The 22,409-nt window shown below is 54.4% G+C and overlaps 7 protein-coding genes across 7 annotated transcripts; 4 read left to right on the forward strand and 3 right to left on the reverse strand.

Moving 5' to 3' along the window:
• The first annotated feature begins 298 nt into the window (after positions 1-298).
• Positions 299-3,339, forward strand: BO94DRAFT_565540 (acyl-CoA dehydrogenase mitochondrial precursor). The gene is made up of 5 exons (XM_025614501.1): positions 299-1,238; positions 1,395-1,401; positions 1,632-1,737; positions 1,851-2,702; positions 2,769-3,339. Exons 1-5 carry the CDS (start codon positions 456-458, stop codon positions 3,133-3,135), a joined length of 2,115 nt encoding a protein of 704 aa, XP_025468056.1. The 5' UTR covers positions 299-455; the 3' UTR covers positions 3,136-3,339.
• Positions 3,340-4,491: 1,152 nt separating this feature from the next.
• Positions 4,492-5,645, reverse strand: BO94DRAFT_48031 (bZIP transcription factor). The gene is made up of 2 exons (XM_025608788.1): positions 5,184-5,645; positions 4,492-5,106 (listed from the first exon to the last, which is right to left on the reverse strand). The coding sequence occupies exons 1-2, from the start codon at positions 5,485-5,487 to the stop codon at positions 4,547-4,549; spliced, it is 864 nt and encodes a 287-aa protein (XP_025468057.1). The 5' UTR covers positions 5,488-5,645; the 3' UTR covers positions 4,492-4,546.
• A 3,411-nt stretch (positions 5,646-9,056) lies between these two features.
• gwt1 (putative GPI anchor biosynthesis protein Gwt1) lies at positions 9,057-10,912 on the forward strand. The gene is made up of 2 exons (XM_025608701.1): positions 9,057-9,304; positions 9,368-10,912. Exons 1-2 carry the CDS (start codon positions 9,209-9,211, stop codon positions 10,754-10,756), a joined length of 1,485 nt encoding a protein of 494 aa, XP_025468058.1. The 5' UTR covers positions 9,057-9,208; the 3' UTR covers positions 10,757-10,912.
• Positions 10,913-10,991: 79 nt separating this feature from the next.
• Positions 10,992-13,147, forward strand: BO94DRAFT_534586 (amidase). Its single transcript, XM_025611581.1, has 3 exons — positions 10,992-11,193; positions 11,258-11,832; positions 11,894-13,147. Exons 1-3 carry the CDS (start codon positions 11,069-11,071, stop codon positions 13,042-13,044), a joined length of 1,851 nt encoding a protein of 616 aa, XP_025468059.1. The 5' UTR covers positions 10,992-11,068; the 3' UTR covers positions 13,045-13,147.
• Positions 13,148-13,689: 542 nt separating this feature from the next.
• pdeA (3',5'-cyclic-nucleotide phosphodiesterase PDE1) lies at positions 13,690-15,483 on the reverse strand (the record flags this gene model as incomplete). Its single annotated transcript, XM_025615671.1, has 2 exons — positions 13,690-15,171; positions 15,394-15,483. The coding sequence occupies 2 exons, from the start codon at positions 15,481-15,483 to the stop codon at positions 13,690-13,692; spliced, it is 1,572 nt and encodes a 523-aa protein (XP_025468060.1).
• A 1,778-nt stretch (positions 15,484-17,261) lies between these two features.
• BO94DRAFT_585078 (SSH4 family protein) lies at positions 17,262-18,938 on the reverse strand (the record flags this gene model as incomplete). The annotated part of the gene is made up of 3 exons (XM_025615672.1): positions 17,262-18,007; positions 18,075-18,380; positions 18,500-18,938. 3 exons carry the CDS (start codon positions 18,936-18,938, stop codon positions 17,262-17,264), a joined length of 1,491 nt encoding a protein of 496 aa, XP_025468061.1.
• Positions 18,939-19,868: 930 nt separating this feature from the next.
• On the forward strand, positions 19,869-21,963 carry BO94DRAFT_534592 (aminopeptidase P family protein). The gene has a single exon (XM_025611582.1). The coding sequence runs from the start codon at positions 20,137-20,139 to the stop codon at positions 21,475-21,477; it is 1,341 nt and encodes a 446-aa protein (XP_025468062.1). The 5' UTR covers positions 19,869-20,136; the 3' UTR covers positions 21,478-21,963.
• Positions 21,964-22,409: the final 446 nt, after the last annotated feature.

The following is a 22,409-nucleotide window of genomic DNA, read 5'->3' on the forward strand; positions in this document are numbered from 1 at the left end:
AGATCTTAAAGGAGGTAAAATCAAAGAAGAAGGAGGCCTAGCCCGGGGCCGGGAGACAGGCAATAAATACCTGAGTGCACCGCGGCAGGCAGCCCATGGGGGATGATCGCTGAATGAATTGGAGGAGGGCGAGTGACATAATGGCGCCGTCCGCTCTTGGCGGAACTGCGCCACATTCCGTCACATCACATCTGCACCGCCACATATCGCGAAGGCGGCGTGTGAGTGGTCGAGCCCGAACAAGAATAGAACCGATACACAGTCGGCGGCAAGAGCAGCTCCAGTCATCCATCCAAGGACCCTGAAAGGACTGCCCGAGTGGAGACACTCGAGAGGTCTTTGCGTTCCCCTCCTCCACCGAGCCAGTCAGTGCGCAGCGTGATCCCTCAGCGGTTGCAGGGCGCTTAACACCTGGTTGATTGACGGACCAAGGGAGGTCCAGCCCCTCACTAACGATGGCACGGTTCCAGATCGTCTCAGATCTGCACCTAGAAAACCCTGTCGCATACGATCTGTTCGAGATTTCGCCCAAAGCACCCTATCTAGCGCTCCTAGGCGATATCGGCAACGTCAGGGACGATGGCTTCCTCCCGTTCATCGAAGACCAGCTGCGCAAATTCGAGGTCGTCTTCCTCGTGCTGGGAAATCACGAGCCTTTCCATTCCAGCTGGCCGGAGGTGAGAGAGAAACTGAGGCAATTCTCTGACGACATTAGCCACAAACGAGCGCAACACACTCAACCCGGATCTCCCAAGCTAGGGGAGTTCGTCCTTCTCGACCAAACACGATATGATCTGGCCCCGGACGTCACCGTCCTAGGGTGTACATTTCACACCAAGATCTGCGAGATGCAGGAGGAGCGGGTTAGCTTCGGTCTGAATGACTTTTACTACATCAAGGACTGGTCGGTCGAGGACCACCGCGCTGTCCACGAAGCCGATCGTGCCTGGCTCAACGATCAAGTCTCCGAAATCGCCAAATCTGATCCGCACCACAAGATCGTAATCTTCAGCCATCACAGCCCGACGGTTGCACCATCAGCGGTTGATCCCGTCCATGCTAAGAGCCCCATCTCGTCGGCGTTCGCAACGGACCTTACTGGTGAACCGTGTTGGGAAAAACCCCAGGTGCGGCTGTGGGCATTCGGGCATACGCATTACAACTGCGACTTTACGGACAACCGAACCGGGAAACGCATTGTGGCGAACCAGCGAGGCTATTACTTCTCTCAGGCAAAGGTATTTGAGCCGGAAAAGGTGTTCAGCGTTTGATGAACCGGGAAAGCATGTGAACGGTTTTGGGAGTTCCTGTCTGGGGCCATAGATAGGCGTACTGGAGATCAATGCGATAAAATAATGTTGATGATAGTAGCAGTGACTCGCAAGCCTTCTCAGTTCTTCCGTAGTCTCTGAAAGGGAATGGAGAGGTGCAAGCCGGAGGTAAAGTGCGGAGAGACGGAGACGGCTGATCGACGGCCCTCGGCCGCGTTTAGCCGAGGCCCATCTGTCGCCTCGTGATTTCACCCCGTTCAATCCCCAGCTGCTCTCCTCCTTTTCTTCCCCCCTCCTTCCCCTCTTAGGTCCTGTCGTGCGTTTCACATTCACACTACCCAGATACCTTTGTTTGTCCAGATTTCATAATGGCGTCCATCACCCGTGCGTTGCGGCCCTTGTCGCGCACTGCAACCTCCGCCCGCCTTATCGCAAGACCGCCACAGCCGTATAGGCTTGCCTTGAGGTGAGATTCCTACCATGATCCAGCCCTCCAGCTTCCAGCCAGAATCAGCCAGCCTAAGAAATAGCATACAACACCACCATTATTCCCTCACCCCCACTGACACCTCTCCTCAGCAGCACCCATGCCTTCTCCACCACATCCCGCCGGCGGGATGTCGACCTGTCCGGCCTGACCCCAACCCCGATCACCTTTCTCTCCGAGACCGAGTCCCTGATGGCCGAGTCGGTTTCCAAATTCGCGCAGGACCAAATTGCCCCCAAAGTGCGAGATATGGATGAAGCGGAGACAATGGACCCAGCAGTGGTCGAGCACTTATTCGAACAAGGGTTGATGAGCATCGAAATTCCGGAGGAGTACGGCGGTGCGGGAATGAACTTCACGGCTGCGATTGTCGCCATCGAGGAGCTGGCTCGCGTTGACCCCAGCGTCAGTGTTCTCGTTGATGTCCACAACACCCTGGTCAACACTGCTATCATGAAGTACGGTGACGCGCAGGCCAGACGCACATGGCTGCCCAAGCTGGCGACGGGTACCGTCGGCTCATTCTGTCTGTCGGAGCCGGCCTCCGGATCGGATGCGTTTGCCTTGCAGACTAAGGCTGAGAAGACGGCTGATGGATACAAGATCAACGGTTCCAAGATGTGGATCACCAACTCTATGGAGGCCGGTGTGTTCATTGTCTTTGCGAACCTTGACCCCAGCCAGGGTTACCGTGGTATCACAGCCTTTATTTTCGAGAAGGATACTCCCGGCTTTTCCATCGCCAAAAAGGAAAAGAAGCTGGGTATCCGGGCCAGCAGCACCTGCGTGCTTAACTTCGACGACGTCGTGATCCCCAAGAGCAACTTGCTCGGTGAAGAAGGTCAGGGATACAAGTACGCCATCAGCGTGCTCAACGAGGGCCGGATCGGTATCGCCGCTCAGATGACTGGTCTGGCTCTTGGTGCTTGGGAGAACGCCGCACGGTAAGAACCCACCTCATCTCATCCACCCCACACTCAAATCCTTCACCCCGCTAACCACCGACACAGGTATGTCTGGAACGACCGCCGCCAATTCGGCCAACTGATCGGCAACTTCCAAGGCATGCAGCACCAGATCGCGCAGGCATACACGGAGATCGCAGCCGCACGAGCGCTGGTCTACAACGCGGCGCGCAAGAAGGAAGCCGGACAAGACTTCGTGCAAGACGCTGCCATGGCGAAGCTGTATGCCTCGCAAGTTGCCGGCCGCGTGTCCGGCTCTGCAGTGGAGTGGATGGGAGGCATGGGCTTCGTGCGTGAAGGCATCGCCGAGAAGATGTTCCGGGATAGTAAGATCGGAGCCATCTACGAAGGCACCAGCAACATCCAGCTGCAAACCATCGCCAAGCTGCTCCAGAAGCAGTACACTCACTAAATCTGAAACCTCATCACTCTCCCCCACTTCCTTCTCCATCTTCTTTCCGCCGTTCCATAGAATGTCCGTGTCGTAGACGTCGTATGCATGTATGTATCTTATTGATCAATGTGGGGAAGATGGGATGGGATAGATATGCGTCGGCTTCAACCGACAGTACTAAACGAACGATCACCTCGTGTTTCAAGTTTCATAGCCTATACTTCTCCATGCTTCTTGATTCATAATCCCCATCAACATCCATAAAGAAGCACAATTTAGGGTTCTCGCTTGGGATACCGGGCGGAAAATGCATCCGATTCGATGCCCATTGGGCATAGGAAAGCAGAGACCGTACATAATGTAGTGGACCCGACCGGGCGACCGACCGGACCGACGACCTCCATAGTAGATAAGTACTACTATGTAGAGACCACGCCGATCATTTCGACATAAGGTTAACCGGACGAGCGATCGGGATGAAGCGAGCCCGCTTTTTCAGGATCTCGTGACGGGGTATTAGGTAGAGACGAAGGAGAAGACCCTTGGGATACAGGAACAGAGGCAGCAGGATGGGGATGGTTCCGATCGGATGGAAGGCGGAGGGAGAGATCGGTAGTTACACTGGCCCGATCTTCCGGCATTTGTCTGCCGAGCTCGAATCAGATTCAGATTCACGGTCCCGCTCCTGGCTGGTGGAGGGTGTGCCTGCTTTCAGTATCGGGAGTCCGGTAGACGAGCCGGCGCCGGGCCGAATGGATTCGTTTCATGGAACAGAGATTGATTCTGGAAACGGGACAAGAATAATTTACTGGGTGAGAGGAGATGATGACGTTGTAGTACGGTTTGGATTATTCTGAAACCGACCAAGTGGATTCGGGGTATCTCGGTTATCGAAATCTAGTCTATCATGCAATCTGATTCTGCATTACTTCCTCCACATTGCTGGCGAATCGTGAAAACGTAGAATCCATCGTCACGCCGGACGGGCGTGTCTCGGTAGGCAAACTCTTCTCGGGGCGGATCACGGATATGCTCTGTTGCGGGTCGGTCAGCCTGCGAACGGGACAGACCTGCTCAGTCCCGGCAGACGGTATGGTGACCGCCAGAGCTAGTGAGATCCCGGTCGCCATGGTGGACGCCGATGAAAGTCGTGCAAAGATCGGTCTAATGAGTCCCCTTCGTGGCTTTGCATACGATCTGGATAGCCTGGTAGCATACGGTCAGTCCGTAGTGGGATGTCCGCGAGCAACACACGAATTTGTGTATGGAGTCCGAGATAGTGTGCACTCCCTCTGCTTTCAGTCGAGAGCGCTGGCCTAAACAATCGTCTGATCGCTCACTGAGCCTTCATTCAGGCAATAGCCGCAAATGCCTTGGGTCGTGCTAAGAAAAAGTATCTCCCAGGGCCCCATCTACGTACTAGGTAGACTCAGGACTGATGCGGGGCCCAGCCATAGCCGTATTCATTCCTTGTTTGAGGCGGGAGAGTGTGTTGATGATATTGCTGTGGTGCGTGGACGACCGGATATCCTCCAGGTCTCTCCGTTGGCATCGTTGGCACCGACATAGGCCGCTGGCCGGGCACGCAGGGGAGTGGCTGCGGGGGGTGCTGTGCAAGTTCTTCCGCCGGTCCGCGACTGACGTTTCCAGTGTGGTATGCTTGAGCATACGAATGAAACGTCGTTTCAGGCTGAGTACAGACAGGGGCGCTGTAGCCGACCTGCGGCGGCGCGACGGAAATCGCTGCAGACGGTTGGAGTTGATTTTCGAAGAGGTAGGACTCGGCTCGGCTGCCATAATTCGTCTCGGTCGATTCGCATGTTGATGGGGACCGTGTTGGACCATAGTGTGGCCACTCCGACCCCATGGAAACCCGACTAGACGTAGAAAGGACAGACGGTGCTCTGGAAGCTGGATTCATCCCCATGGGCTCTGCGAACTGCGAGGCAGGGAGCATGGACCCGGAGCCATTATTACCATACGACCCTTCTGCTGCACCGAAACGATTGTCAGCAACCTTCCAACCACCCTTGAATCTTTGTGGACGACGAAGACCGGTGACCTACCCATACCCGGATAACCTTGTCTGCTAGCCACGGCGAGCTGATGCTTCAAAGCCCGAATTTCATGTTCCAACGCCACGTTCCGTCGGACGACATCGTCGAATTGTTCTCCCTTGGCCTTCAGCTCAGCCACCTGGTGCTCCAGCCGCTCGATATGCTCCTTTGTCCGCTGCCGAATGGTTCTCTGAGCTTCCCGATCGTTGGCGCGCTTCCTCTCCAGTTGTTCGGCAGAGAGCGACGTCACTTTACGCGCCCCAGCACGGGACTCGCGTTTTTTGGTCGTCGGGGGCTCTGGGGTAGGGCTCATCCTGCGCAGCAACTCGGGCCCAGCTCGACGGTGATGGAAGGAGAACAGAAGAGATTCGTGGCGGATGGTGGAGATGGGCGTTCTAGGAAGAGTGAGGCATCCCAGTCGTGCGTGGGCCACCAGAGGACTCGAGGCCGCCTCTCAAGATGCGACTATAGCGGTTCCAAGTGCGTGGGTCGCGCTAAACTAGGTATATATACCCAAGGGGACGGACGGAGGCCGCCTGATAGGAACAAGGTGGGCGGGTAGATACGTAGGTAGACAGCAGTAGGCTGTGGGATCTTTGTTGAGCGTTTGGACTTTGGAGGGAATAATAATCAGGGAACTGCCCGTTTTGGGCATGGCTGCCAGGACCCATTATTCCAGGTCAGACTCGCGCAGAAATTAGGCACGTATGGCCTGGGAGGATCTAGTCCTGGCTTGGTCTCCAGATCGTCACTGTCTTCTCCCGGACAGCTTGGACGCTTGAGTCTCCGGCTCCCCAACATTATTCTTAGCTGTTACGCCTCGTTACCACCCGTTGTTTTGGGGGCCCGAAGACGCGCCAATGAGCAGGTCCCACGGCCTGGAAAATCCCCTGGAGGAAGGGGGGCGGTTATGGTGCAGTGCTTTTCTTCAAGAAGCTACTTCTATGGGTCGGCGGCGCTGCGCTATGAGCACCTTCCGACCCTCCCGACCTACAAGCACGCTCTAATTCGCAATTCGAGGGGGCCCTCAGCACCCTAGACGGGCTGGCTTGGTTGCGTGGCGGTAGTGCACACCAGTCAAGTAACCGAGAGGGTGGTGTCAGACACCTCGAGGAAGTCAGGACTCAAGAGGAACCGGGCAGGTGGTTGGTTGCTGTCCCTCTAGCCCATGGGCGTGTCCAGCTCGGAATTTGCGTCTGGAGGAGCATCCCTTCGTACGGTAGTGACCACTTGGTGGATCTTAGTCCTTCCGGGCCACATGGCAGACCCGATTCAGTAGCGGATACATTATATTCTTTTTTAAGCGAACGAGAAAGCAGGAAAAAAAATAATTCCAGGGCGACGTAGCCTTTGAACTCGTTCCGAAGCTTCACGGCGTGCGTTCGACCATTGGAGAAATCCTTGGCACCATGCTGGGGCCAAAGCAGAGTTCAGGCTGAGCAGAGAACGACAGACCGACAAACAGAAACTGGTTCGAGGACCACCGCAGTGCAGGCGGGACGGGGGAATACCGAGTGCGACGTACTTTATCCCTAGGGGTTAGGACGTCGAGAGACCAAGCGGATCGGACCATAAGAAGTGGGTTTGGCTGTACTGACAAAGTACGACGGCGGCTGACCACCAACTTGCCCAGCGATCTGCGGGTTTTGGATTGGTATGCACGATCCCAGCGGTTCCAGGATCCGAATCTCAGATTCCAGGATCTGCCAGGCTATCAGATGCGGACAATCATTACTGACCCCCAAAGAGCCTCTCTTTTAGTGCTCACGGCTGAACGAATCGTATCCCATCGCTTTTCGCGCCAACGAAACCAGAGATATTCCCTAACTTCCCCAAACGGTTGCCTTTATCCGACTTCGGAAGCCTCCGTGACACTAATTTCGGAATTTGGGAAGCGAGTAAATACTGGGCAGCGAGCCCCCTTGAGCCAGTTGCAACCATGGTAGCACTTGAGTGGTGCTCGCCACGAGGGTAAGTAGATCGGGTCCACTGCCTGGCCCTCCATCAGGGCCAACTACGATTTGCTGAGCCGAGCGGAAGGTTGACCCAGAAGGCCCTTCTGAGTAATCGGAACCAATCGACTGCCGGGTGGAATTCTCGTGTCGGGCGAGAAGCCCGACGAAGAAGCTCCGTAGAACATCGAAACCAGACTTTCCCGTCCAGAATCACCAAGAGTGGGAATGTAGTGGGCAACACGCCCGAGACTAGACGGCAAAAGCCGACCAAAGGGCGAGGATTTGCAGCACCCCCGAGGCCCTGGACCTGGAAGAGAAGGCTGGCTGAACGCCAATGCATGACGCACTCAGGGCCTGCCATCTCAGGTTAGTCAGTTTTATCCAAAAAGGTTCAAATGGAGTCTGGATCCCACCTTTCCCTCCCTCGCTTTTCCTGCCCTTTTTTTTGCTTTTTCTGCCTCTTTGCCCATTTCCCCCTCGTCTTGGGCTCGCAAGGGTGGGAGATTGGATGATGACGTGCCATTGGCATAGCAACAAACTTTCAGGAACCACTTTCGATTCTCCAGGCACCGGGAAAGTCGACGTGGTGGTGTGATCAATGTCCAGGGGGCAGGGCCATGGCATCGATGTACCCCGGAGTACGGAGTACATACATACCGGTCATCGGCCGAAATGACCCTAAAAAATAAATCTCCTAAGGTAAGCCGTACTAAAGCCGTACGGTGGGCCTGATAGCTGCATATCATTGTCCCAGGCTGCATCCGCACGGGAAACGGCCGTGTACTTTACTGAAAACCGCTGGTGATCATCTTCTTCCCGATTGATTGGCTTGTGGTGGATGCATCCCATAATTCTTCTTATCGGTCGTCTTTCACGTCGCCCAAAGCCCAGCAGAACGATGGAAGAAGCGGCACAGCATGTCTTGTGAGCTAAATCTCGGCTGACCCAACCAATTCTAGCCCGAAACGACGACGCAGGCTAAAGCAGCTTCCTGCGTAGCCGTACTACTAAGGGACACGGAGAAACTCCGTCCCCTCTGTGCTCACCTTCGCACCCCTGCCCCAGCAGTAGTATGGTACCCCATAGTAATGCGCAATCTCAGTGGGCGAATTCTGGTGCGTCTCGTGCTAGAACGTGGTTGGTCCCCTAGAGAATGTAGATCCGAAATATGTGGAGGTTCGAGCAATGGCAGCCTGGTAGCCTGGCAGGTGTAGGTAAGTTATGTGAGTCTCAGTCAGCAATTCATACGGCGCAGTCAAGATCGATCTGGCGCAAGTCTAGCGAAGTAAGCACGATATTCCACAGCAGATCCCGGCTGACCTTTTGCTTTTGCTTTTGATTTTGCTTTCTTCTTTCCTTTTTTGTTCTTTCATTTTTCATTTCTTTCCCCCCCCTCCTCATTTCACCGTTACCACAGTCTTTGACCTCACATTCTCACCATGACCACCAGAATCAAGAGGCTCCTTGTCTGTTGGGTGGGGGAATGGGAGAGAGTGTCTGTATACAAATCGATCCAAAATTGATCGGGGCAGATGTGAGACAAAGCGAAGAACAAGGGAAACGACGGGCCAATGGTGACCACAGGGGTAGTTGCCATTCATTGGACGATTGCCACCCCCAATTGACATGTTGGAAATGAACTCCCCAGCAGGAAAGATGGCAGCGGATGATTTGCTGAGGGGAAGGTAGGCCATGGAAAAGGTGGAAAGTTGCAACCTTGGGAGGGGCACCGATTCTAGGTATGGCAAAAGGCGGGGACGTAATCGGTTTACCATACTGGGTAATTCAGGCCCCCGACGCTAGCCCGATTGGGGATGTAGCTAGCCTGAGGTGCTTGTGCCTTAGTGGCTTGGTGGCCAGTTGGACTTGTTTGTTTGCCGGGTGTCTTTTCCAGCGTCATCGCTGCTGCTGCTGCTTCATTCCTTGCGCCGGCCACGTCGCAATAGCATAATTACTTACTGATGCAAGATTAACTCCAATCTTTCTGCAACGTCGTACCTCTCTTCTTCCCTCTTCCCCCTCCTCCTTCTTTCCTGCTCTCTCGCTCAATTGGACTCGAACCCGGAAGTGCTTGCCAGCATGGATCCCGACTACAAGGTGCGAAAAGAGGCCTTCGTGTCCAATCTGGCAGGCGGAGGAATCCATGAGATCAATGCTGTGACGCTGGTCGCACCTGTAAGTCAATCGCCTGGATACGTCATTTTTTTTCGATTGTCACTAACTCGGGATTTGCTCCAGGCAGCTATCCTACTTTGGTCTGCGCTACAATCACGTCTTTCCTTCTTTACTCCTTACAGTTCAGCAGCACTGGTGACCGACTTTCTCCTCAATGTACTGGCTATCCTATTTGCCACGACGGTATACTCCTCTGCACCATGGACGCTCAACGCCCTCCTGATCGCTCCTGCCCTCATGATCCTGAATTCGAGACCTCCCCGAGGCCAACAGAAGGCCAAGCCTCCGCCGAGATCAACTGCGGCCGATAAAACATCGGATATGTCCGAGTCTCTGCCAATGCACCCGTTCCTTACAACGTATCGCGCAGCCATGATGATCATTACCTGTATTGCCATCCTGGCGGTGGACTTCCCGGCATTCCCACGACGGTTCGCCAAGGTAGAGAACTGGGGCACGTCACTCATGGATTTGGGGGTTGGATCCTTTGTGTTTTCTGGAGGGGTGGTGTCTGCTCGCTCAGTACTCAAGGGTCGGAAGAGCGGAGCCAAGAAGACTCCCACCTGGCAACGGCTGACAGGGTCCACGCGGCACTCGGTCCCGCTGCTTGTGTTGGGATTGATCAGGCTGTACAGTGTGAAGGGACTTGACTACGCGGAGCATGTGACGGAGTATGGCGTGCACTGGAACTTCTTCTTCACCTTGGGTCTTTTGCCTCCCTTCGTGGAGCTTTTTGACTCCCTGGCTGCTATCATTCCATCCTATGAGATCCTTTCCTTGGGTGTTGCTGTATTGTATCAGGTCGCTCTCGAGTCGACCGATCTGAAGGGCTACATCCTCGTATCGCCTCGTGGACCGAGCTTCTTATCCAAGAACCGGGAAGGGATCTTCTCTTTCCTAGGATACTTTGCGATCTTCTTGGCCGGTCGTGCCGCTGGCATTCGGATCATTCCCCGCGGGACAAGCCCCTCGAGGTCCCCACAACAGGCTAGGAAGCGCGTGCTTGTGACCTTGGGGGTCCAAGCCCTCTCGTGGTCTGCGCTGTTCCTCCTGAACTCAACCTATGCGATGGGGTATGGCGCTAACATTCCGGTATCGCGCCGCCTCGCCAACATGCCCTATGTACTCTGGGTGTCTGCGTTTAACAATTCCCAGCTGTTTCTATTTTGTCTCCTGGAGACGATTTTCTTCCCATCCGTGCACCGGACACTGGGGAAAGATACTGAGGCCGAGCGGGTCTCGTTTGCGACGAGCCGTGTCCTCAAGGCATTTAACAAGGGCGGGCTGGCCATCTTCCTGGTGGCCAACCTGCTCACTGGGGCTGTGAATCTGAGCGTTCCCACCCTTGATGTCAGTACAGCACAGGCTATGGCCATCCTGATCGGATATGCCGCGGTTCTGACGGGCATTGCGCTGGGATTGGACCGGGCGAACATCAAGTTGGCATTTTGAGGTCTGAATGTGGCAAAAACATGACACCATGAAAAGTAACTACTGTATATGTAATTTGGCAGCCTAAGTTTTCTTCTTGTTGATCGGTGGCGAGTGTAGCAGTGTCCCTAGATACTATCTATCTATCTAGTATCTACTAGTTATCGAGCTTGTGACGGCAGGCTTGGCAACAGTTTGAACCGCGGCTGGAAGGTTGGGAAGCTCTGGCGGGGAGCACCGCAGCTGACCAGCTCGAGCTGGCTTCTTTGTTCGGTCCTCCCGTCCTCCCTCCTCCGTCCCCGGATTGCAAACCTCTTGCGTGTCAGAGGCATCATGGGCGAGAAAGCTCAATTCTTCCATTATCCGGAGGTTCGACCGGGACCCGCGGTGCCGTACAAGAACGAGGACCAGGTGATCCCCGTCTTCCGCGGCACTCCCTTGGCCATCGGAGCCACCCTGTAAGTCTTCCTCTTCTTCTTCATTCACTCCCTCGCTAACCAGCAACTACCCCCCATTTTTCAGTATCCAAAACGTCGGCCTTATCCAAAGCTACTTCTGGCGCAATGCCGGTTTCGACGTCATCCGCAACCTCCCCCTCGACCAGTACTCCGCCCGATATGATCCTACCGTGATCCCCGTCGCCAACCCCGACACCTTGTCTCTAGCCAGTCTGCCCGTTCCAACCCAAAAGCGGAATGGAAATGCAGGCTACTACACCTCTGCCGACTATGTAGCTCGCTACAAATCGGGGGAATTGACTCCTATTGCCGTCGTCGAGACCTTGCTTCCCCTGATCCGCCGCGATGCCAATCCACCCGGCAAGCACTCGGTCGCCTTTTTGGATGCGCAAATCGAGAGAATTCGCGCTGCAGCAGAAGCCTCTACACAAAGATACAAAGGCGGCCATCAGCTAGGACCCATGGATGGTATCCCTGTTGCGGTCAAGGACGAAGTGCACATGGAGGGCTACCGGCGGACACTGGGAAGTAAGATTGACTTCACCGGCGATAATGGTGGCACCTCCTGGTGTGTGAAGAAATGGGAGGAAGCCGGCGCCATCGTGATTGGAAAGACCACGATGCACGAGCTGGGCTTAGGTGAGTGCACTGTCCAGCAAACCCATCACAACCCAGAGCTAACAACCACCTTCAACGATAGACACCACCAACAACAACCCGAACTACGGCACCCCCAGAAACCCCCACAACCCCAACTACTACTGCGGCGGCTCCTCGGGAGGATCTGGATATGCCGTCGGCGCAGGCCTGGTGCCCATCGCCCTGGGCGCCGACGGCGGAGGCTCGATTCGCATCCCGTCCTCCTTCTGCGGAATCTGGGGTCTCAAACCATCCCACAGCCGAGTTAGCGGTTCTCCTACCGTCTCACTCGCCACAACCGTGGGCGTCTATGGGCCTATCGCCGCCAGCATCGACGACCTGGCACTTGCCTACCGTATCATGGCCACACCCGCTCCAACAGCGGAAGACCCTCTCTCAGCAGCCTTCCCGCCACCTCTCCTTGAGCTTGCCGCGGCCGAATCCAGAGCCACCCCCCGACCCAAGACTATCGGCATCGTGCGGGACTGGATCGACCGGGCCGAAACCTCAGTTCGCTCCGTCTTCGACGCAGCCCTAGAGTACTACCGCAAAGAGCAAGGCTACACCATCATCGACATCAAGATACCCTACCTCCCCGAAGGCCAACGCGCGCACGTCCTCACCATCATGAACGAAATCGCCTCGGCCCTCACCCCTCACCAAATCAGCCAACTAACTGCCCCCAATAAGGTCCTAGTCTCAATGGGCATGTGGCAAATCACCGGCCAGGACTTCCTCGCCTCTCAGCGCCTCCGAAATTGCCTGATGACCCATCTCGCCTATCTGTTCCAACAACACCCAGGTCTCCTAATACTCAGCCCCACCACCCCAATCCCAGGCTGGAGAATCGAAGGCGGCGAAGCCGATCTCGCCCGCGGCGTATCCGACGGAAAATCCTCCGTCCGGAACATGGAATACGTCTGGCTGGCCAACTTCACCGGCTGTCCTGCGATCAACTGTCCCGCGGGATATGACGCGCGGGATGGATCCCGGGTTCCGATTGGTTTGATGGCGATGGGAGAATGGGGTAGCGAGGAGGATTTGATAGCGTTTGCGAGAGACGGGGAGGCCGTTCTTGATCTATCCGGAACTCGGTCCGATGATGCGGAAGAGCAAAGTTCGGGGTTGACGGTTCCCCGGGGTGAGAATGCGGTGTGGGAGGATGTTATTTGTCAGGCTACGGAGAAGACTAAGAGTATTGGTAGCTCTTAGTGGGGCTGAGTATGTGGCTTGTATTCTTTACTCCTTTTCGGTTCAGGGTTATCTTTGGGTACGGAGTGGTGTTCCATGTATTTATGTTGTGAATATGGTTACGAATGAACAATTTGTATATCTTGTATCATTGCCTGCGATTCATGATCCTTGAGTCCTATGCACAATGGCATGCGGGTGATCAACTATGTCTTCTATTATCTTTATTATTCTCTCCAGTTATCGAGGTAGGGATATGTATGGCGTCTGTTATCCAATCCGGCACAGGGGTGCCAGATGTCTCGCAACCCTGCCTCTATTGACAATGCGCTCGAATGTACAAGTGGTATCTGCTGAAAGCACAAGTTACAGGTAAAATTTTGAAGCGCATGACCTTGCTCCCACCAGCCGCGCCACATAGCAACATAAGATGTAAAATAGAAGAGGCTATCGTATAAAAATAAGAGTTCGGACACGAAAATTTCGACGTTCCTTGGCAAAGAAACCCTGCAACCAAAGTCGCCTCGTGCGTCCACGACAAATTATGTAGCAAAATGCTATATTGTCTGGCATTCGTCCAATCATTAGGAGAGAAGCATGGAGTACTGCTGAAGTGTAAGGGCGATGTGCCATGATGAACTTGCGGCAGCTTTTTCAAGCTGGCAATCAGATCAAAACGCTCTCACCACGTGCGGGAACACGGAACTCGCATCCTAACCCAGCAGCTTCCCCCTGGGCCTTGAGTTCCTGCAAGATGCGCTCCTGTGGAGGTGGGCCATCATTCAAGTCGTCTTTTATGTGTATGATATAGACCAAGAGACCAGCCAGAGGCGGTTCAGGCCACTGAAGTGCCGTCAGAGGGTCCGAACTTTCGGCCAGTGACAGATCTATCCCAACCTCACTAGGTGCATGAGAAACATAGGGGCTTCCTCCCATAAGATCATTGGGATCTTCCAGAGCAACTCTTGCACGCGTATGGCGACGCGTCGTTCTAGCAGACCCTCGACGAGAGCTTCCACTTTTCTCTCCAGCGAGGGCCGCCTTCTTCGATTTGGGGCTCAGGGCCGGGTCTCCGGGTGCCTCGGGGGCGCTCGCACGCTTACGCTTTTTCATCAAGAATGACTCCGGGTGTTTTAATTCCGTGACTTTCTGCGCCAATACAATCAATTCATCAATTAGGTGGCGTGGGCAAAGATGACCGTACAAGGACGCGTCGTCAACATCGTCATTATAGGAGCATTCGATGAAGATCGCTCGCAGTTGAGAGGCAACGATCTTCGGTGCTGCTGCTTCCCACACGCGTCGATTGCGTGGATTGAGTGAGATTGTGTCGGGCTCCACGTCGCCGAAGATGATCACTTCTCGCTTCGTAGTGGGTTCACGGATGAAAAACGCCGAGGACTCGACGGCTGCCCAGCCATCCTTCCCGGATACACGAAAGCCCGGCGAACGTGACGGAGAAAAGTAACCAGACTCTGGTTCGTCAAACGAGACCGAGTAGCCCCTTGGGTTCAGCCTTAGGGGATCAAAACCAAAAGCGGCGCTGCTCAGCCGGTGTTGGACCTCACTCTCGGGGTTGGAGCGCTGCCTGCAGCGCCCGTGACTGATGGCAAGGCATTTTGCCAACAAGCCCTCGCAGACTCGTGTATAGCCTCTCTCGTCGCCACGGCCCATCATAGGGTTGCCACCCTCCATTAAGCGCTGGTAGGTGACAAGGCCAGCTCCGCCATCTTCATCGGACAAGTTTGGCCAGATCACATCGTTGAACACGTGGGTTTTGATTGCAGCGACTACAGAGGGTAGGGCAGCCAGCGTTTTCGCTCCACATCCTGCCTCCAGAACCGGCGTATTTATGGCAAATGCCGACATATGGTCTAAATGAGGATGTGTGATGCAAACAGCCCCAATGATGTGCCGGAAAACGTGCGCTGCATTTGCCGGAGCATTGTTGTGTGGAAGTTCAAGACCAGCAAAGGGGCCCTGGTCTGATACCTCCTGGTGATTATCACACGGCTTGAGAGAGTCAATAATCCCACAAAGAAGGGTACCTGCATCAACAGCGACCACCGAGTTTGATGACCATTTAGTCGATGTGGATCGGACCAGAAGTCCAGTGACTCTATCCTCACGGGGACCTCCAGTTGGACCCTTCACAGGCAAGTGTTAGTGGTCGACTACCGAGGTGGAAACTCACAACCGGCAAGAAATGATGCAATGTACGGAACTTAGGACGGGACAACCGCGGGGAGGAATGTGAGACATGGCGCATGGATGCCAGTGATCGGGCTTGCCAGGATGGAAAACATGTGAAAAGGGAAGACGTCAAACCCACATGGGACAGACGAACGCAGAGTGTGAGACAAGACTTACCAAAACGATGATCTGTAAACCCGGAGCTTCTTCTGGGCTATCAATTTGTGGAGGGTTTGGTCCAACATAAGGCAATTCAGCCTGTTGCATTTTTGAATGATTCATTTAGTGAGCAAAAAACCGCCTGAGCATCAGCTGCCACAGGGAATAATGGGTCGTTAGGCCTCCAGAGAGGATCGCCCTTTCGAACGAGCTCTAGCCCTCTTTTTCAGAGACCACTTGGGGTGGTGCCCGGACCGTGTGGGGATATTTCAGGGAAGCTAAGATGCAGTTTCCACCCGGTATAAGGCTGGGCGCGATCGCCGGTGCCGTATCTACTGCGTATTTGCCCGAAGAATATGAGCAAGGGCAGAACCAACGGTCCTCGCGCGCCAAATGCAACTAATCCACCCAGTGCGGCTGAGCGCAGATATTAAATGCCCTCCTCCCTCGCTTGGCTGCGCAGGTGTGACCGTGGGTGGCGGAGAACCTCCTCGCTCAGACACGCGTCACTCCCGGAATCTGAAGAAGAACGAATCCCGTTTTGAGGAGCTGTACAATGCTATTCACGCTAGATAGCGGTCGGGCTGGTAGGCAGGCCAATGCGGCAGGGATTCCAACCGACTGCTACCGACTACTGCGAGGGTTCTTCCCCATAGATCTGGGGCAAAGCTCCGTTGCACCAGACGAGATAACTAGTGCCCAGCTTGTTGGTAGTCACTCGCTCGCCACTGGCCAGCTGCAGGGCGCTAATGTCCGGGCTGGTGGACGGATGATTCGGTGGCTGGAGGAATGATCGGAAAACGGCGTTGGCAACAAACGCAAAATGGGGTGGCTTGTGCGAGAGCCAATGAAGACGGAGGAGGGGAATTGAGCTTGAAGAAAATGCCACAACCCTGTCCGATGCGATCGAGACTCGAGAAATCGCTATCGTTGCCCAATCCGCTAAGTTACGAAGGTGAGGCGAGGTGTAGGTGTGATCGATGAGGGGAAGGCCGATCAAGATATAAAGAAGTGAGGATGAGCATCGCCAGAGGAAGACCAGCCAAGGAACAAGGAACAGAAACTCTATCGGGGGCGTGGGTAGATGATGACAAATGAGCCCGTCGATGCAGCTCTGGACGACAAAGAACGAAGAAGAGAAGAGAGATCGAGGCGGTTTCTTTATCGCGGGCAGCAGAGAGCGATTGGTTGATGATGACGCGCCGGCCGCTCTGGATGCGGAAGGTGCAAGGCGAGGCCCTCCTGCCACGGAAGGAGCTCCTCCCCCCAACAATGAATTTTGTATAAGAAGGGGAGTGAGTCCGTTGCTGAGTGTCACTCAGGTCATACAATTTTCGGCACCAGGCAGTATGCTAGGCCGATTGCCAAAGGGCAGCTACACATACACGAAGGAAAGCGCCAGGCAGGGAATGTTATAAATAGCCACTGTATGTGTTCGATCAAGAAAAGATAACCCCCCCGACAACACCGCAATAAATCCGCCCAGTTCAATAGCAACCATTTTTGACACGAATTCGGAAGGAAACAAGGATATCATGGAAACAACATGGCCCGTTCACCCCTTCGGCCAGAGACCCTGGCAGTCGATGGGGCACAGGCACGCTCTCGTTCCCACGACCGCAACCGAGCAAATCGATCCAAGCGACGAAGACAAAACGACCAGACCCTATATACGTAATTCATCATTGCCACGTCTAGCGGCGTAACCGTGAAACCTAACCCGCAGAATCCGCCTGTGGAACGCCGACCGTGGCCGCTAAAATCAAGGAACAATAGAAATATACCCACGTAGTCAGTGGCTGAAACATGCCGTATACACATCGAAGAGACGCTTCGCCAATAACTGATGATGAACAATAACAATAGAAATGAGACGGCGGTTGCCCTCAACGGGTCTCATCCGTGGGTAGGTCGTGGCCGTCACGATTGCCAACAGCAGCATCGTAACTGGGTATCGGGTGCAGGTCCTCGCTGCCTCTGAGACTGCCGTTCGGGCTGGAATACTCAGGGGGCGGGATCTGGTCGAGGTCGTCCGTATGCAATAAGGGAACCTGCTCACCCTCGCCATTGGCCCGGCTCGACCCTTCCCCGACGTCTTCGTTCGACGGGATGTGAGCAAGCTGAGCCAGGGAGATGTCGGTTGGAGACCGCACTGGGCCAGGGCTAGCGGACGGCGCCACGCGGACAGTCGAACTCGTGCGCGCGTTATTGGCATCCTGATAAACCCGCTGAGAGATCTGAGCTGCACTCTCCCGGCCTGATTCAAGTAGGATGCTGCCTTGTTCGCTTCCGTAAGGCGGAGGAGGGGCCAGACTGCCAGTCATCGGGGCCAGACCCCATTTCTTGACATTGGCTTCGATAAACACGAATCCCATCTGACCAAAGTTTACGTGTACAGCACAAGGGCCGTTGGCGCCGACAGTCGGGAAGAAATTCTGCGTCTTTTGGCCGTGGACCACGTCTTCCAGCTTCTTACCGTTGCGAGTGAAGAAGATCGTGCCCGAGCGAGGTCGATACCCTACGCCGATCACATCGCCCTGCAAAAGCTGCGGACCGTATGGCATTGGCGTGAACGGCTGATTGTGTCGCCTATGACCCGTGGACTGGTATGCGACCGAGGTCTTGTGGAAACCTGACATCATAAGAAAGGTATTAGCAACCGACGGAAGATGTCATGGACCCAACACCCACAAACGCACCTGGTAACTTGAACAAGGGGTACGGTTTTGTAGTCATGCCAATACTGATAAGAGTATTATCGGGCTTGTCATAGATCTTGGCCTCCCAGTAATAGACGTCATTTTGTTTCGGAACAGGCAAATTGGTTTGAACACTGCATTCCGAGTCGTAGAACTCGATCTCCGTCCGGCCTTCGACAAAGCAGTTGGCAATTTCCAACTCTGGCTGAAACTCCCATGCGGACACTCCTTTTTCTTGTATTGCGAGGAATTGCGATAGCGATATGTCGGTTTGCATTGACTCGGGTGGGTTTGCTTCGATAAAGGCTGCATATTGGGTTAGCGACAAACGCACGTCCATCATCGAATACAGCTTCCGATCGTCGTCGATAGCCCCGGTAAAGAAAATAGAGATAAGACCACAACCGAATACAAGGATACCTTACCCTTTGCTCTTAGATATTCCGATCGCGTCAGGTCATCCATCACCTCTAAGGCTTCTGCCTCCTCGCGCGCAAACGCCTGCTCATCGTCAAATTCGCCCGGTCGGCCAATGCGATCGAGTATGATTCTGCCCCGCTGGGTATATTTGAAAAAAAAGAAGATCGCGAGAACAAGAACTGCGACTGCGGCCGAACCGAAGGCCGAGAGGACGCCTATCAGGATACCCTTGCCGGTAGAACCCGATGAGTTGCCACTGACGCTAACCAGACCGCCATTGTCGTAGGACATTGCTTGCAAAACATGCTCGATGTTCGAAGCGACCAATTTCGGATCAGTCGGAGGAGAGGCCAAAGCGGCGGTGGGATTGACTTGGATGGATGTGGCAAGAGTCGAGGGAGCATCAAAGAGAGCACCGGGCCCCGATGCCTCAAATCCCCGCATCGTTCATTGACTGGTTGGAGGTCTCGCGTCGACACGGACTCGCTGGTGGCGGGATTACGACGGTAGAATGGATATCGAATAACGAGAGAAAGTAACCGTAGGGGATGCGGGAATAGATGGAAAGCGTAGATAGGGGAATGGATTGGGAGGGAGGTGGGGGGGATATGGGAAAGAAGAGAGATGGGAGGAGACGGGCGATGATGAGGAAGTCAAACGAACCCAGAAACCAGCAACCGGAAACTAGGACGAGAGCGAGCGAGACTGCGAGAGAGGCGCATGTGGGGGGGGGGGGGGGGGTACGAAAGGCAGCGACGCTTCCGGGCGATGCGCTTGATTGATGCGTTCGGATGACAGCGCCCGGGCATTCGTTCTTCTTGCTGTCCCTGAAGACGATAGACGGGCCACGTTTTAGCTTAGATTTAACTCTACATAGATAGTACAGATGCCTGCTGTCGCGACTGGCACCCAGAAATGCCTCCCCATGCAAGGCCCCAAGAGACCCAAAGAAAAGGGATGACGGATGACTGATGCGAGTCCCTTTCTTCGATGCCTGATCAGGGTCTTAATATCAGAATCCCTAATCAGAGGTATCTCCGGCCTGTAAGATACGGTATGAGCCGCCTGGCCAGACCGCCAAACCCACGCGATTCCGGGTAATTGGGGTGTTCCGCGGCTGTATGACTAGGTACTAGTACTATGTAGGTAGTAGTTAGTCCCTTCCTTCCCTGTTGAGTGTTGACGCCGCCGGACGGACGACGGAGGAACCGGCCGTCATTATTATTATTTGCACTTGTCCCTCTCCTCTCTATCTTCTATCTAGGCGCCGGCTTATCTCTTCCTGTTTCACAACCCCCTTCGTGTGCCTTCGTTCACGTCTTTCCCTTGGTCACGGTCCTGTCTATATAGGCGCTTAAGTCCCCACTCTGCCTGTAGATCCCTGGCGAGCAACAGAATGCGTGTTTCAATCCAGCCAGAGCTTGTCGCGGGCCTGGATCTCCGCGATATCCGGGTGACGGTGCGTGGCGCTGGCGTCGATAAGTACCCAGGTATGTCCTGTGTCTGAACCCGTTCCATTCTGAACCCGTTCCATTCAGAACCCTCCCCACCCCTTTGCTCTCCCTATTTATGCGCCCTTCAGGGACGCCCCGAGACTAACAGGGAGTCCGGCGCAGCTAAACAACATGCGCGCAAAGCCGCGATGAAGCTGGGGGTTTCCAGCGGCCTTATATATCTTGCTGGGAAACCGACCGTCAATTGGGGCGATTCGGACCAAGAACAGCCCTTTCGACAGAGACGCTATTTCTACTATCTTAGTGGGGTCGACGAGCCGGATTGCTTTCTGACCTACGACATCACCAACGACTTGCTGATTCTTTATGTTCCTGACTTTGACTTGCACCGCACAATATGGATGGGGCCCACGTTGACCACGGACGAAGCTGAACGCCGATTTGACGTAGACAAAGTGCGCTACTATTCTTCCCTACAGAGCGATGTCGAGTCATGGGCGAAAAAATACAATGATGCCTCCCCAATCTACATCCTCCATAGCTCCCAGCAGCCCGAAATCCTATCCAACGAGCTTCACCTAGATGATAAGCTTTTGTTACCCGCAATGGATGCGGCCCGAGTGATTAAGGATGACTATGAGCTTCGTATGATACGCCACGCAAACAAGATCTCAGGCCTGGCCCATCGAAAAGTCCTCGAGAAGATCCACAAGATGTCCAACGAAGCCCAGATCGAAGGCCTTTTCCTGGACACCTGCGTGTCGCACGGAGCAAAGAACCAAGCATACGGAATTATTGCTGGGTCTGGGCCCAATGCGGCCGTCCTCCACTATATGAAGAACAACGAGCCCCTCAAGGGAAGACAGCTGGTCTGTCTGGACGCAGGTGCAGAGTGGGAGTGCTACGCAAGTGATGTGACCCGCACGTTCCCTCTGGCCGCCGATTGGCCTAGTTCATACGCCCGCGACATCTACCACATTGTAGAAGAGATGCAGGAGGAGTGTATTAGGCGCATCAAGCCAGGTGTGCGGTTTCGCGACTTGCAGGTGCTTGCTCACGAGATCGCCATTGGAGGCCTGCAGAAGCTAGGCGTTCTCAAGAAGGGCACCTTGGAGGAGATCCGTGTGTCTGGGGCGTCGTCCATTTTCTTCCCCCACGGGTTGGGCCATCATGTTGGACTGGAAGTCCACGACGTGTCCGAAAAGCCAATCACGGGACTGAGGTGGTCTGGCAGACCTTGCAAACCTGACTTCATCCCGGCCATGAGCCTGTCAGTTCCCTTGCTTGAGGAGGGCATGGTTGTCACCATCGAGCCCGGCATTTATTTCTCCCAGCTTGCTCTGGCAAATTCTCGCAAGCAGCCGCTAGCACGGTACATCAACTTCGACGAAGCCGAAAAGTACATTCCCATCGGTGGCGTGCGCATTGAAGACGACATCCTAGTCACCAGGACAGGGTATGAGAATTTGACAACGGCGCCGAAGGGCCAGGAGATGCTGGAGATCATCCGGCACGGGATCGACAATTAGCCGACCCGTCATGTCGACGATTCAATCCTTGGCGGTGGACAAGTGCTCGTTTCACAATTCCCGCAATCTGCCAGTCTCATTATGTATGATGTAGCCAGTCTAGACCCTCGCATGGTGTGTGGACTGTGGAGCGTTGCTGGTAGTAGTGTTATCCGAGTTGCACAATGGCATGATTGGCTGCAAGATGGGACTCCATATTCCCTCAGCAGTCTCGATTCCATCAGAGAGGAGGTCCCTAGTAGTCAGTAGTGTTTTGTCTCCGTCATCCTTTTCAATAATAACCGGGCAATCCTACACACTCCCAACCAAGGAAGTCAAAACCCATCAACCAGTCCTTTACCTCCGAAGCCCATTATCCCAACCAAAGAACACCAAACAACAAAGCACCGCATGAAACAAGCCCACCCACCATCTCAGGTACACCCGATTCAGAACACCACCAAACAACATCCCAAACAAACAGACAGACAGACAAAAAAGAAAAATGAAAAACAAAAAAAAAAAAAAATCATCCCCCACCCCCATTATCAGCAACACCGCGAATAACCGCCCTGCAGCAATCCATTATCCAGCGTACCTACCTACCTAGGTAGTACCTAGAAGGCCCACGATCTTTCCAGAGGAGCTCCACCTTTATTCCCCATCCATTGCACTTCGCAAGCCACCACAAGTCAACAAACAACAAAAGGGGGCGGCGCCGGCCACCGTTAAGCCCTAGGGCAGTTACACATCCACCAACCAGAACCGAATTGCGAAAAGGGGAAGGAGGAAGATGGGGCCGGGGTTATAGTCGTTCATCGTCCACTTTCTTTCTCCATTTGTGGGGAGGCATCTCGAAACGGGACCGCCGAAGAGAGTCTCGAGTCTCGACACGGGATGGGGGATAATCCACGTAGGTAGTCTAGCTTGCAATCTGAATCTGCATATTCGAG

This window comes from Aspergillus sclerotioniger (genome assembly GCF_003184525.1).
Source record: "Aspergillus sclerotioniger CBS 115572 chromosome Unknown BO94scaffold_12, whole genome shotgun sequence".
Lineage (NCBI taxonomy): Eukaryota > Fungi > Ascomycota > Eurotiomycetes > Eurotiales > Aspergillaceae > Aspergillus > Aspergillus sclerotioniger.

Excerpts from the sequence above, each read along its gene's own strand:
- BO94DRAFT_565540 (XM_025614501.1), top strand. The coding sequence starts at position 456 with ATGGCACGGTTCCAGATCGTCTCAGATCTGCACCTAGAAAACCCTGTC. Across the intron at positions 1,738-1,850 it reads CCGTATAGGCTTGCCTTGAG|CAGCACCCATGCCTTCTCCA; the intron begins GTGAGATTCCTA and ends ACCTCTCCTCAG. Across the intron at positions 2,703-2,768 it reads GCTTGGGAGAACGCCGCACG|GTATGTCTGGAACGACCGCC; the intron begins GTAAGAACCCAC and ends CCACCGACACAG.
- gwt1 (XM_025608701.1), top strand. The coding sequence starts at position 9,209 with ATGGATCCCGACTACAAGGTGCGAAAAGAGGCCTTCGTGTCCAATCTG. Across the intron at positions 9,305-9,367 it reads CTGTGACGCTGGTCGCACCT|GCAGCTATCCTACTTTGGTC; the intron begins GTAAGTCAATCG and ends GATTTGCTCCAG.
- BO94DRAFT_48031 (XM_025608788.1), bottom strand. The coding sequence starts at position 5,487 with ATGAGCCCTACCCCAGAGCCCCCGACGACCAAAAAACGCGAGTCCCGT. Across the intron at positions 5,107-5,183 it reads ACAAGGTTATCCGGGTATGG|AAGGGTCGTATGGTAATAAT; the intron begins GTAGGTCACCGG and ends TCGGTGCAGCAG.
- BO94DRAFT_534586 (XM_025611581.1), top strand. The coding sequence starts at position 11,069 with ATGGGCGAGAAAGCTCAATTCTTCCATTATCCGGAGGTTCGACCGGGA. Across the intron at positions 11,194-11,257 it reads TTGGCCATCGGAGCCACCCT|TATCCAAAACGTCGGCCTTA; the intron begins GTAAGTCTTCCT and ends CCCATTTTTCAG. Across the intron at positions 11,833-11,893 it reads GATGCACGAGCTGGGCTTAG|ACACCACCAACAACAACCCG; the intron begins GTGAGTGCACTG and ends CTTCAACGATAG.
- BO94DRAFT_534592 (XM_025611582.1), top strand. The coding sequence starts at position 20,137 with ATGAAGCTGGGGGTTTCCAGCGGCCTTATATATCTTGCTGGGAAACCG.